The sequence below is a fragment of the Chanodichthys erythropterus genome, chromosome 9, assembly GCF_024489055.1.
Source record: "Chanodichthys erythropterus isolate Z2021 chromosome 9, ASM2448905v1, whole genome shotgun sequence".
NCBI classification, from domain to species: Eukaryota; Metazoa; Chordata; class Actinopteri; order Cypriniformes; family Xenocyprididae; genus Chanodichthys; species Chanodichthys erythropterus.
In genome coordinates this window covers 10915398-10931128 of record NC_090229.1, presented here as the reverse complement: position 1 = coordinate 10931128, position 15731 = coordinate 10915398, and the positions used below count along the sequence as shown (strand labels likewise).

The 15731-nt window shown below is 35.8% G+C and overlaps 1 protein-coding gene across 1 annotated transcript in view; it reads right to left on the bottom strand.

Annotated features, from left to right (window-relative positions):
- Window positions 1-15731, bottom strand: part of doc2g (double C2-like domains, gamma) — a 55430-nt gene that overhangs the window by 15789 nt on the left and 23910 nt on the right. Inside the window, exons 6-8 of the mRNA XM_067393557.1 lie at window positions 9194-9320; window positions 9002-9058; window positions 7221-7345 (exon numbers count right to left, since the gene is read on the bottom strand). Coding sequence (XP_067249658.1) covers window positions 7221-7345; window positions 9002-9058; window positions 9194-9320 — 309 coding nt within the window. The remainder of the gene's footprint in view (window positions 1-7220; window positions 7346-9001; window positions 9059-9193; window positions 9321-15731) is intronic.

The following is a 15731-nucleotide window of genomic DNA, read 5'->3' as shown; positions in this document are numbered from 1 at the left end:
CACATTTGCACTGTTAGTTATGATGAAAGTATTGTGCAGAAATTGAGTTGCAAAGTCTCATAGTAGACATGCACCTTAAAACAGAGCGTTCAAATAAGAGGGCTAAAAGCAGGGTAGGAAAAATGCCTTTCATTTCTAAATTATGACAATTTTTGATGTAAAAAGCATACTAATATTATGTGCAAATATTATTAATATTAAGTGCATCCCAGAAAACATTATAAAACAATAAAACAATGCAGTTCATGACCCCTTTAACATTTTTGTGGAAACTGTAATACAATTTTATCAGAATTCTTTGATGAATATAAAGTATAAAAGAACAACATTTTATCCTTGCAGAATAAAAAGAAACAAAAAAATCGTACTAACCCCAAAATTTTGAATGGTAATTATTTAATTAATTCTCATTAATGGTTGTTTAAAGGTGCCCTAGAACTTTTTAAAAAAAGATGTAATATAAGTCTAAGGTGTCCCCTGAATGACTGAAAATACCCCATAGATTTTTTTAACTGCCTATTTTGGGGCATCATTATAAATGAGCCGATTCATGCTGCGGCCCCTTTAAATCTCGTGCTCTCCACCCATGGGGCTCGCGCTTGCCTTAAACAGTGCATAAACAAAGTTTACACAGCTAATATAACCCTCAAATGGATCTTTACAAAGTGTTCGCCATGCATGCGGCATGTATGTGTCGGATTATGTGAGTATTGTATACTGTTATATTGTTTATGTTTGATTCTGAATGAATTTGAGGCTGTGCTCCGGGCTAACAGCTAATGCTACACTGTTGGAGAGATTTATAAAGAATGAAGTTGTGTTTATGAATCATACAGACTGCAAGTGTTTAATAATGAAAATAGCGACGGCTCTTGTCTCCGTGAATACAGTAAGAAACGATGGTAACTTTAACCACATTTAACAGTACATTAGCAACATGCAAACGAAACATTTAGAAAGAAAATTTACAAATATCACTAAAAATATCATGATATCATGGATCATGTCAGTTATTATTGCTCCATCTGCCATTTTTCGCTATTGTTCTTGCTTACCTAGTCTGATGATTCACCTGTGCAGATCCAGACATTAATACTGGCTGCCCTTGTCTAATGCCTTTCATAATGTTGGGATCATGGGCTGACATATGCAAATATTAGGGGCGTACACCCTGACTGTTACGTAACAGTCGGTGTTATGTTGAGATTCGCCTGTTCTTCGGAGGTCTTTTAAACAAATTAGATTTATATAAGAAGGAGGAAACAATGGAGTTTGAAACTCACTGTATGTCATTTCCATGTACTTAACTCTTGTTATTTGACTATGCCAAGATAAATTCAATTTTTCATTCGAAGGCACCTTTAATAAAAGAAGTACTTTGGATGCATTTTGGATTTTCAAAAAGATTTCCCTAATACTCCTCCCATCTTCCATTAATCAAACTGATAGTCTTGCCCCTAACTCACACCATTGCTTAAGCCAATGTTGTGGTGCTGGGATGCTCAGATCACTGAAACAAATAGAGAAATGTTCTGAAAGCACAACAGAGTCTCAGTGTTGACATTTTTCCTGGAAATCAACCTGCTATAGTTGACGCAGCGCATTGAGCTGAGATAGAAGAGTATTTTAACATCAAGAAAATTACACACTTCAGCTTTAACGTGCACCTGCATCCATGTATCTGTGAATTAGTCACTAATGACATTTTGACTTAATCGTTTCTGCAATTAGTGTAAAGCGCACATTTAAGTCTGTGCACGATGCCAAGTGTCTGAACAAACATTCGAACATGAGTCTAAATGTCTCGGCGTAGCAACAAGTTCAGTTGAAAGCGGAACTATTGAAATTGTGTCCCGTGTAATGACATTAATTAGAGCATGTGCAATAATATCTGCATTCCCTTGTCTGTTCTAATTATGTGGTGATGCCGAGGGCCAGATGAAAATAGAGCTGAACTCTACAGAGTCTCATTCATAATCATTGCATACACACACACATGCACACACAATCTGAAAAGTGGGGGCATATCTAAATCTCATCAGCCTCTCTAAATACACATTAGAAACATCATCAGTTTTAAATGCCTAGTTGCCACGGATACACTCATGTGATAAAGTAGTGAAGGCATAAAACTAAACTTTACAGCTTTGTAGCGGCAGATATGATGTGAATATATAACAAAATCTGCATATTTTTGTTAAAAGGCGGCTTTTCTTCTCTGCTGTTGTTCATGTCTTCGCTCCCCAGGAAGTTTACTTACTGTCAGCAGCTCAGCGCAACTGTGCCAGGCGCACTTGAGTCATGAATATTAATTATGTTGAGTGTTGTTCGCCCTAACTGATTTGCTGAAAGGCAGACGCTCGTGAATGCTAGACTCAGCTGGATTACCGTTTACCGTTGGTGTGTTTATTCACTATCAAAGCAACCGATTGACAGAGGCTTCTGCAACATGAGATAAGAATTGACCCTATTTACTTTTTTAATAAACATTCCTGTTCTATTTATTCGTGCATATTATTCGAAAGAAAAACATCATAATCTTTAAACAAGACTCTGCTTCTAAAAAACATCTTTCCATTTTGGCTAATGTCAACAAGCTAATCATTTCCAACAACCTGTCATGATGAAGAGATCGTGATCTAATCAAGTATCGTAGAATATCCCGTTTTACAAGGAAATGCATCACATGATGGAGGTAAAATGGTTTGTAAATGTGTTTCATAAACTTTCAAATCATCATTTTACTCTCTTTTTTCATCTTTGCAGCCAAAGAAAATAAATCTCTTTAAAGTATAAAGATTATCAGATAATCTCCCAAAAAGGGGATGAATTTGCACACAGACAATCTCTGCTGAAGATAATGAACTAATCACCGATTGCTCTAAAAATTATTTTATTGAACAGAAAGGCTACGTCTACAAATTAGTTGCTTGGTTAATTAGATCTGAAATGATTTGAATACATCTCCAATATCGAAATTTCATCCCTGAATTTCTCTGAAAATGCCTGTAGCCTTGCCTTAGCTACACACTGATTAAATGGTCTTCCTTCTAGCAACCTGGATATGGTGATTACATTCACATACAGAGAGCAGAGAGAAAGATTTGTGAGTAAGCTTCCCTGCCTGAGCCTTTTCCGTTAAAACCAGACACTCTGTTGTCTGAGAAAAACATGTGAATGTCACTAGCTGCCCACCTCCAAATCTAGAGATTTAGTTTCGATTTAGTTTCTCTTTCCTCCTATGGAACGACTACAGTATTGATTGGCCCTTAGTTCCCCTCTACAGTTAATCCCTACTTGTGTCTAGTTTCATGTTCCCTCTATTACAGACTAAAGCAGTCCAGGACTCAACAATAACGATGGCCTGCTGACCTGGGGCCAGGCTGAGAGAGTTAGCTGGCTGGCTGACACTGATGAAGTTTTGACAATACTGAGAGAATGACTTGACTGAGAAGAACCTGTTAAAATGTGTTAAAAACGAAAAACCAATTAGTAATGTTTTCTATTATAAACCATTGTTTTAAAACAAAAGTGTATTTATGAATTTATAGCTGTAATGGAGTTTATTCATAGAATCATAGCCGAATCATTTCCAGATATTAACTGCACTGTAAAAAATGATCATGATTTTAACAGTAAAAGACTAAAAATACTATGGTGAAAAACAGCTAATTGGTTTACTGAAAGTTTCCGTACTATATACGGTAGGGATGTGCATCTCCACAACTAAGGCTGATGCGATACGCATCTCGATGCATAGCCAACGATACGATACAATACATTAAAGATACATGTGAAGCAGCTACCGATGCGATGCAATCCGATTCGATTTTGATTCGATTCAGCACAATGTGAAACGAGGCAATGGAAAAAAATATGATACTATGCAATTTAATATGTAAGGCTCTATGAAATACTTGAAATACTTTTTAATCAAAAACATGTCTAATTAACTGAATTAATAAAAAGCAACTTTATTAATTTGTTTACAATAATAGGTCCCTATGGATTTTTTTCCCCAGAAATTCTGTGCTGTGTATTTTTTTTCTCTGGTAATCAAATGGAGGCATAAAACTTTGAATCAAATTAAATTTGCAAAAAAAAAAAAGTTTACTGTTACTGTAAAATTGTGTGATTATTACATCAAAACTAATAATTATTGTAGCCTACTAGTAGTAGTATTACATTGTATTACTATTGTACAGTATAATGTAATAGTAGACTACATAGTACATAGTACTACAATAGTAATATGGCTATATTTCTGTTACAAGTTAAATCAAACTTTTATTTTGACGGGTTGCTGTGATCTTGAAGTTTCTGTGTGTATATGATAAATGACAATAGTTTTTTCTCAAATTAAACGGTAAAATGCTCACGAAGTTACTGTCAGAGCAGCTCTGGACATGGTTCATGTCATATAGTAAGATAGTAGATGCTGGAAAAAACACTGCGAGCGTCACGCGTGCTTTAGTGTAGTAAACATATTCGCGCGTCTGCGCCAGAGACACGCAGAACATGCAGGATTCATAATCAATTAGTCTTCTTGGGGTTTAATTTTTACAGACACTAATCCATATTGCAATTTGATTTAAGGGTACCCCCTACTTTTGATTTATTCATCCAAAATTTGATGAATGGATTCCATCCGTGTTTTCTTCAGTTAATTCTGTAAATCCTAACATGTTGCTACCGTATTTTTTACGTCAAATTTCTGGCAACCACAGCTGCGGGGTTATTTAACTGTAAATTTAACTGAATTTTTTTTATAGCGTGTAAAATAAAGAGTTATGAACCATAATTATTACCTTTATAAACCTTTAAATTATATGGTTTTGAACTGTAAAACAGACAGTAAACTAAGTGCCATCCCGTAAAGCCTAAAAATGTTGCTACCATATTTTTTACGGTAAAGTTCTGGCAACCAAAGCTGCCTTTTTTTATTTTTTACATTTTGTAATTGCATTTCATAAGGAAATTGGGTAATAAAAATATAAATATTAAAAAAATCTGCCACATAAAAATAGAAAAAAATCAGATAAACATAAAAAATAAAAAAGACATTAAACAAATTAGAAAAATGTTTGAAAAAAACTAGAATTTATAGCCGTCTTAGATTTTATTCACTTAATTATAGCTGTATAATTTCCAGATATATTTAGTTACAGCATTTTTTAATCTTAGTTGATGCTAATTTCAACATTTACTAATACATTATTAAAATCAAAAGTTGTATTTGTTAACATTAGTTAAAGTATTGTGAACTAACACGAAGATTAATAATTGAAGATTAATAAATGCTGAAACAAATGTATTGCTCATGATTAGTTCATGTTAGTTAACATATTAACTAATTTTAACAAATGAGACTTTATTGTAAAGTGTTACCATATATTTTATAATTGTTTTTCAAGAGGAAAATGCTTAATAAAAATATAAACATACATCATATGAACAAAAATACATAAAACTGTACAAATTGGAAAAAAGGTTTGGATAGGAAAAGAAATATCTAAACAACAACAAAAAAATCTTTATTGTTAAGCCTTACTGACCCACTTCACAATTTATGTACATACAAATTATATAAATTAGCTAATTAGTGACACTTGTTTTTCACATTATTGGTGTATTCCAATCATGTCATGCTATGTTAGTTTTCCATAAGGCTTTAATTGTAATTATTAAAATCCATTTAATAATTACAATTAAAGCCTTTATTGCTATTAAAAAGACAGGAGTGACTGATGCAGAAAATCCAGTCTAATAAAACAACAGTGCTGCTTCAATAAATCCCAGCTAAATCCAGCCATAACTGGAATCAACCTCAGCAGACAAAAAGACAAATAACATCTGGTCCAGCGGTCACAATGCACAAACAACCCAGCGTCCAAACAAGCCTCTGCCATACTGTCATACATGTCATGAGAGATAGAGTCAAAATCTCCACCTTATCCTAAACTATATTGACAAGTCTAGTCCTAAACAAGCGCTAAAGCACCTGTCACACACAAATACACACGCACACTCTCAGCAGTCTATCCTGCTGTATAAAAGCAGTCCACTCTCCAACAATAGATTTCCACTGCTCTACTGAGCCCATCAGTGCCTGTAACTGGCACGATAAACAAGGAAATCCTATCTCTTCAGAGCAGATAGCTGGAAAAAACTCCTCTCCATCACACTACAAATCAAAATACATGCACGATAAGAATGAACAGGACCCCATAGACAGGAAGAGAGTGGTCCAAGATTTATGCACGCTGTATCAGGAGAGAAAGAGCAAGGAATGGATAGAGTTGAGAAGAAGCGGTATGGTAAATGATAAAAGAGCACTGCTGTGATGGGAAGCTGAGGGTAGGAAGCTAAAGCTGAGAGAGCAAGATTAAAAAAAAGCAACAACTGAGTTTTTTTGGGACTTTCCGCTTGCCTCTCGACTCTCTGCATCCATCTCTATGCCCCATTAATTCTCTCTGCCTCCAAATAAAATCTTTTTACGTGGGTGGACTTTGAATTATTCTTTGCAAGAACCCACGGGGGGATAAATTATGATCAACCGGAGGTACAGAGAGAAATAAATCACCTTGAAATGAAATCCATGATGCTAACTAGGAGGAGGGCGATGCCGATGAATTGAGCCATAACACGGTTACATGTACTTGCGTCGGTCTGATGCTGTGCTACGCAATGATTCAAGAGAGGATGAAACAAAATTGTGCTTGTTAAAACTTGCTTTTTTGATCGTAATAAATGTGAAAATTAAATAAAGGCTGTGAAAATGATAATCATGCCCACCGCTGACTCACTACAGGAGCCCTGGGGATTGTGCTAATTTGCTTTAACTCTATTTGAACAACATTGGTGCTTTGAGGTACCGATTACAACATTAGCTTCACTCGTGTGGGGTTGTAGGCTCAAATCATCACCCAGCCCACGGGTCTTATCTCAAACTTCTGAAAAAACTACAAAACAAAACATAAAAACAGTCCGTTTGATGATCTGATGCATATTGCGCCCAAAGCTGGAAAGCCTTTTTTTAATCTGGTTTAATCTGATTGGCTGGCTTTTTATGGACATTTTTAAATGCCAAAATCGGCATTTGGACTAAAAGCTTCCACTTTATTTTTGGCCTGGAGGGAAGCGTAACCCCATCCGCCTCTTTTATCAATACCTGTCACTTTGCCACTGTCCACTCTGAAAAAACGTGGCAAAAGACTCACATTTTGACAAAGGGGTCCGAGTAGCCATTCGAATCCATGGCGGCCAGGTGGGCACAGCGAATAATTCCCACAACCAGAGAACTCTTCTCTGTGGCGTACAGCAGAGAGACCAGGATACGGCCACGCTAGACAAACAGAGAAAGAGATAAACAGTCTGCAGTCGGCTTGCTTCCACTGATCAATAGTCAGACCATCAATAATACATTAAACAATATATGTCAGTAGAGCACAAAGGGACTAAAACACCCTTAAGGGCATTCTGATTGTTTTTATGGTTCTAAAATAATGATGACAGAAAAATATTTCTTTTTATTGTATACAGATGGAGTAACAAAATGTGTGTAAAAAGAAATGATAAAAAAAGAGTTAATAAAAAGGACAAGTGTGGTTATATATGATGTACAGTAGAGGCAATAGCAATTTAAGTTTTAAATACTTCAGATATGGCAAGAGTAACATTTAAGTATATATTTAAACCCCTTCAGTAAGAGATGAAAAATACCAATTTCCTGTTCATTTAATATATATAAAACTAAAGAGCTACTTTTAGTAAATGAACAGTATGCATTAGAGCTATTATGTTAGTACAGACAAAAATAAGAATGTTGTTTCAAAAAACAAAAGCATTCAAAAGTTTGCTTTATTTTAGATTTATTTTTATTTTATTTAGCAAGGATGCATCAAATTGATTAAAAGCAACAGTATTAAAAGTATATAAAGGGTGTCTTATGTTATTTCTTTTTTGAATAAATGCTGTTCTTTTGAACTTTCTGTGCATTAAAGAATCATGAAAAAATTACATTTACATTTACATTTATGCATTTGGCAGACGCTTTTATCCAAAGCGACTTACATTGCATTATACTATACATTTGTATCTGAGCATGTGCAATCCCTGGGATTGAACCCATGACCTTGGCATTGCTAGTGCCATGCTCTAACCACTGAGCTACAGGAAAGCTTACATAAAAAAAAATTACATAAAAAATATTAATTACATAAAAGGAAATTACATAAAAAATATTAAGCAGCATAACTGTTTTCAACATCTATAACAAAAAAATGTTTCTTCAGTATCAGCATATTCAGTTAAATGGTTTCTGAAGGATCATGTGACACTGAAAATTGGAGTAATGATGCTGAAAATTCAGCTTTGCATCACATGAATACAATTAATTTTACATACGTTAAAAAAGTTTTTTTTTTAATTTGTATTAATTTTTAATCAAATAATTGCATCATTGCATTGAATGTGGGTGAGCATAAGAGGTCTTCTTTCAAAAACATTACTGAATCCAAACCTTTTAACCGTAGTGCAAGTACATACTTTGTCAGCAAAGGATGTACAAATTATCTTATGCCTTTTTATATCCTATTATACTGTATTTAGTAAGTGAACACTGTACACAATATTAGTACAGGTAAAAATGATGAGAATATTATCTTAAAATATACATGATAATTATAGAAATTCTCATTAGCGATATACATCTGAAAATTTTTAAAACTTATTATAAAACTAATTGCCTCACAATCAGCTATTTGCCACTGAATATGATAACCTCAATGAGCAGGACAGTTTATCAGTCCAAAGTGACAAACAAGTGTTCAGGAAAGTGATTTGGTTGCTAATTAGTAAATCTGAGATGATAAAAAACAGGCCCTTTTATCCTGGGGGCTTTATCCTTATTGTACCCTGAATGTGTTTGTTCTACATTCTGGTTCAGTTTCAGTGTAAATAGGGAGTCTCAAGTATGGGATGGAAATTATTGGATCTTTACCTCCTCTTCTGCAACATGAGCCGCAGGATCCACTGCCTGACTGTTACCCTCCCGGGTCTGTAAGACCGTAGAAAGGTTATTAATAATATAGCAAATACCCAAACACTAAATTATGCATCGTACAAATTCCAACGGACATAACCTCACAACGGCCACAATGACTCACTCTCTCTCTCTCTCACACACACACACCTGTGCAATTCTCTCAAGGCCCATGTAGTATTTCTTGCTCTCTCCCTCCTTCAGTTTCTTAAGGGCCACCCTGACTTCACCTATGAACTCATTCCGTCCTAAACGATCCATATCACACACACACAGCCTGCAAGAGAGAGAGAGAGAGAGAGAGAGATGGCGATCAGAACTCTTCAGCTCAATTTTCAAGACAGAATGTGTTAAGCGTGTTGCACGCACAGCCAGAGAGAGAATATGTTAAGAGAAGAGAAGTAGGTGGTATTGACTAGAGGTTGAGCAAAATATGATTTTTGACCATTTAATTGGTGCTGATAAAGGCAGATCAGATATTCAGATATTGGGAAAAATTAACGTTTATGTTTGCTTTTTGCTGTTAACATAATCCTGTTCAACAGCACCTAAAATTATTTAGAAATGTTGGTGACAAAATTCAGATTAAAATGACTTCTGAATATGAATTGAGCAAATCTGCAAGACTAGACTGTGCTGTATAAAAATAGTCACACCATTAATTTTGAAGCAGTTCCTGCATCATTATTCAATGTTGGAGCTTCTAAATTTACAGCATTATGACAGTAGTGAGCTGAATGATAAATGAATCATAATGATTTAAAAGACATGGTCAGTCACTGAAAAAAAAATCTACACAAAAAACATCTCCTGTCTTCTTTTGCTAGATGCACATGTAAAAACAAATAGCAAATACAGTGCAAACAGTGTAGTCTGATCCTGAAACAAATAATTCATAAGAGTCAATTTAATTTAATTAACAAGCCAGTTCTTTAATGAATGAATCAACATTAATGAGTCAAAAGTCTCCACAGATGCAGAGATTTATTTTGAATCATTCAGTGGAATCGCTGAGTCCACCAGATTGCTTACTGAATTTACATCTGACTCACTGAACCGCATCACAAATTTCATTCATGTCTGACTTGAAATGAACACACTGTTTTGTGTCCTTAAAGGTGCCATAGAACTTTTTTTAAAAGATGTAATATAAGTCTAAGGTATCCCCTGAATGTGTCTGTGAAGTTTCAGCTCAAAATACCCCATAGATTTTTTTTAACTGCCTATTTTGGGGCATAATTAGAAATGAGCCGATTCAGGGTGTGTGGCCTGAAGAGGGGAAATAGCCTGCCTTAAACAACATAAAAAAAGTTCAAACAGCTAATATAACCCTCAAAATGGATCTTTACAAAGTGTTCATCATGCAGCATGTCTAATCGCGTAAGTACAGTGTTTATTTTAATGTTTACATTGATTCTGAATGAGTTTGATAGTGCTCCGTGGCTAACGGCTAACGCTACACTGTTGGAGAGATTTATAAAGAATGAAGTTGTGTTTATGAATTATCTCTTGTCTCCGTGAATACAGTAATAAACGATGGTAACTTTAACCACATTTAACAGTACATTAGCAACATGCTAACGAAACATTTAGAAAGACAATTTACAAATATCACTAAAAATATCATGCTATCATGGATCATGTCAGTTATTATTGCTCCATCTGCCACTTTTCGCTATTGTCCTTGCTTGCTTACCTAGTCTGATGATTCAGCTGTGCACAGATCCAGACGTTCTGCCCTTGTCTAATGCCTTTCATAAGGCATTCACTGTTGAGATCATGGGCTGGCATATGCAAATATTAGGGGCGTACACCCCGACTGTTACGTAACAGTCGGTGTTATGTTGAGATTCGCCTGTTCTTCGGAGGTCTTTTAAACAAATGAGATTTATATAAGAAGGAGGAAACAATGGAGTTTGAGACTCACTGTATGTCATTTCCATGTACTGAACTCTTGTTATTTAACCATGCACAGGTAAATTCAATTTTTGAATCTAGGGCACCTTTAATCCTCCATAGATGACATCATAATTCATGTATTTATGTATATTTTGAGTTGAGATAAAATAGGCTATATTTTTTTCATCAATATATTAATTTTAAAAACTATGGTTTTTCCCCACTTTAGTTGCTGGAGCTTGCAAAACACATTATCATTCAACCCGTAGTATTGACACTGAGAAAAATGAAAGGAAACAACAACAACAACCAGAATGAGAGAAGAGGGATTTAATAAAAAAAATATAGGAAAAGACAGATGAGTTTTATGTCAGTGGCAAAGATGCAACGGAGAAGACAAAAACAAAAACAAGGAAAGAATATAAGAGGGAGAATAACCAGGGTGAGGAGACAAATAGCCAAATGTAGAAGAGGAAGAACTGAAGTGTTAATGTGGGTGTCAAAGAGCGAGAGAGCAAGAGCCTTGCACGTAAGCAGATGACACTGACATCATCCTGTTGGCTTCTTGCTTTCTTCAAGGTCTCGATTAGTCATACCTTCCAGCCAGGTGTGTACACACGCTAATACAAACACATGCACACACACTCGTGTGGAGGTGGATAACAGGTGCTCTCCATTTCCTGTTCTGGGGATCATTCTTCCAGAAGCTGCTATTTATTACTCACGGGTTGAGCTTTTCCTTGTTAATGTCAGTCACTGTGATTATGTCGCGAGTTTGCATGCATACAGAAGTCACCTACATACAGGATATGCGAAAGACAGTACTATTCAGTGTTTATTCAGTATTGAACTGTGAGTCATGGGCAGGCCCACGCAGAATGTGTGCCTGTAGGATTTCACAGAAAGCTCTACAGGTTTCTGCAGAATTTGACCGCTCGCCATTCAGAGTTTTTCACATGTTTATTAAGTATTCCATATGCTAATTTGAATAATGATTTCAGCTACCGATAAGAAAACAGTACACTCAGCTTCCTATTAAAGAGGACCTTTTTTTCAACTTTCTTTAGTGTGCAATGTTGCTGAGCATGAAAAATGTCTCCAAAGTTACAAAGCACAAAGTCACCCAAAAGGGAGTTATTCTCTATATCAGTAAGCACTGTTTATGAACTTCCTGAAACACCTTGATTGTAGTCTTAAAGGATTAGTTCACTTTCAAATGAAAATTAGCCCAAGCTTTACTCACCCTCAAGCCATCCTAGGTGTATATGACTCTCTTCTTTATGATGAAAACAGAGAAATATTAATAAATATCCTGACGCATCCAAGCTTTATAATGGCAGTGAATGGGGGTCACTAGTATGAGCTGAAGAAAGTGGCTCCGGGGGGTTAATAAAGGCCTTCAGAAGCGAAACGATGCATTTGTGTAAAATATTATCCATATTTAAACAAGTTATGAAGTCAAATATCAAGCTTCCGCCAGACCGTCTTTCGTATTCAACGTACGAAAAAAATTGTAAACTGGAGTTGCATCAGTTACACTTTTTACGCAAGTTAAATTTTTACGCAAGTTACGCAAGAGTTTTACACTTTCTTTGTACATTGAATACGGAAGACGGTCTGTCGGAAGCTTGATATTTGACTACATAACTTCACACAAATGCATCGTTTCGCTTCAGAAGGTCTTTATGAACCCCCTGGAGCCATGTGGAGTACGTTTATGATAGATGGATGTGGATGGAAGCACTTTCTTCAGCTCATACTAGTGGCCCCCATTCACTGCCATTATAAAGCTCGGATGCGTCAGGATATTTATAAATATTTCTCCGATTGTTTTCATCAGAAAGAAGAGAGTCATCTACACCAAGGATGGCTTTAGGGTAGGGATGTGCTCCGCTGCAACATCAACAATCTCAAAATTATTCGTATCTCTATCTTTATTCGGATAAAACTGGAAGTGGGTGGGGCTTTACCCAGAAGTTCGTACACTTACTTGAGGAGACTTTTATTAGACAGCAACTTGTCCTTTGAAAATCATATTTCATATGTTACAAAAGCAGCCTTCTTCCACCTCAGAAACATTGCTAAGATACGGAATATGTTATCTGTTTCTGATGCAGAAAAGTTGGTTCATGCCTTCATGACGTCTCGACTAGATTACTGCAATGCATTATTAGCTGGTTGTCCTGCTTCCGCAATAAATAAGCTACAATTAGTACAAAATGCAGCTGCTAGAGTTCTTACCAGGTCAAGAAAATATGATCATATATCACCAATTTTATCATCTCTACACTGGTTACCCATTAAGTTCTGTATCGATTATAAAGTATTGCTAATGAACTATAAGGCTCTAAATGGTTTAGCTCCTGTGTACTTAACCGATCTTCTATCGCCCTACAATCCTTCAAGCTCTTTAAGGTCACAAAACTCTGGACTTCTGGTTGTACCTAGGATAGTTAAGTCCACTAAAGGAGGGAGAGCGTTTTCACATTTGGCTCCGAAACTCTGGAATAGCCTTCCTGATAATGTTCGGGGCCCAGACTCGCTCGGCCAGTTTAAATCTAGATTAAAGACGCATCTCTTTAGCCAAGTGTTCACATAATGCATTTCATATCAGATCAATTGCACATGACTATCTTTGCTTAATGTTATGAACAGCAGCTACGCTAATTATTCTCTATTTGCTTTTCTGTTTAGAGAGGACATCAGCTTCAGTTTGGATCCAGCCTCTTAAGAAGACCTCAGATGACCAACACTTATGAAGAGACGGTGCCAACTCCTGCGAAGACCTCAGAAGATGCAACATGCACATTCCCAAATTTCTATATATCCTAATTATTGTTGATGTATTTCATTTTTCCAGCAGCTCATTGCTTCTACCTTAAAATTAAATGCTAACAGTGTTTGTAAATTAATTGCACAAATTATTACATTATTTGCTAACTGCATTCTTCTAATATTGTAATTTTGACATGCATTCTCTGTAAAGCTGCTTTGAAATGATATGTATCGCGTAAAGCGCTATACAAATAAATGTGAATTGAACTGAATTGAAAGACCGTTTTGTCTATAATATTATAGCCTATATATCTGTTTTCTACATAGATATCACTAAAATATATTTTTGTTTTATGATTATAACATTTATTTAAATATCTTCTTACCGTCTGAGCCGATAGTCTCGATGGAAGTGCTTCTAGACTTGCAGTTGTGCTTTGGATGACACGAGTTTGAATTCCAGCTCGGCGATTAGCCTCTTTATCCAATAAATAAAGAGGCTAATCTGAAATATGACAGTAAGGGTTCCTACACAGTTTGGAAAGGTATGGATATTGATTAAAGTAATTTTCAGCCCTGGAAAGTTTCGAAAAGGCAACAGGAACGCGGCTACTTGTTTTGCGTTCAGTTCATTCATAGAATTTACACTCATTCACTTTACACACTCATTGCGTAGTGATTTTAGAGGTTTAGGTATAATATCGTGCTTTCCCTGCATACTATGAAAGCCTATGAAATTTGATAATGTCCAGGTCTGGAGAACTGTGGGAAAAAGAAAACAGCATGGAAAAATATTTGTTTCAAGGCTATTTCCCCTCTTCAGTTTTCTAAATATAAAATTGGCTAATAATTAAAATAATAATAAATGATCGTACAAGTAGAGTGATTTCATGGCAAACGTTTAGTGATTTAGTAACAAGTAGAGTGATTTCATGGCAAACGTTTAGTGATTTAGTAATTGTCGTTCACGACTGAATGAATTCAAGGTGATGAATGAATGAAAAGTTTCTCTTTACCATAAGCAGGTCTCTTGAACTTAACTAAACAAATCTGCGCATGCCTCTCAAACCAGCAACAGATAAAGAAGCAAACATGTAGACCTAGTAGAAAATGTATATGTATCTTAGTTGATTACCTTGACAGAGAGCAGGTTTGTTTCTCAGAGACACGCTGAGACGAAGCGCGGCTATTTGATTTGCAATCTTGCCGGGCTAATTCCATTAATTTGTGCATCATATCGTGCAAGTTTTACATCAGTTACATAATATAGCTACTTATTGAACAGTAGAACTTGTGTATGATGTAGTATTTGAGGCGATATTACTCCTGTCAAGCTCTGATTTTGGAGAGACACAACAGTAATCCGGTTATTTGATTTGCACTCATTTCATTCATAAAGTTTACACGCATTAGCTTCACACTCAAATTATTGTGTATATAGTGATTTTAGAGGTTTATGTATCGCACTATGATCCCCTGGCTCACCTGTTATCCAGCAGACACAAGGAGAAAGACTGTTTCAGTCTCAGGCGAATATTATTCGGCAGAATTATTCGCTTTGAAGTCATTATCCGTGCCTTTTCGAATAAGGTATTCAGCTTTGGGCACACCCCTACTTGAGGGTGAGTAAAGCTTGGGCTAATTTTCAGTTGAAAGTGAACTAATCCTTTAAGTTTTCTTCTGTCATAATATTGCTCATTTAGTGTGTTGTCCCCATGTCCAAGAGACTCAGATCTAACAAGGTTAAGGTAAAGCCCTGGGTATACTTAGTTTTTTTACACGTACGCACAGTCGAACGGACAGCCTTGCAATGTATACTTCATTTAACTCGTACACGTACACAGGCGTTCGACGCATGCACAGTTTTGAGCAATCTCTCACCACAAGTTACAATCCATGTAAATATATTTGTATTCTTTCATGCTAGAGTTCTATAAATGAGGGTACTTTCTATCCTCCTTGCACAATCTGTCAACTATGTAGGCCTCCATTGTCACTGTAGCTTGCATGCGTT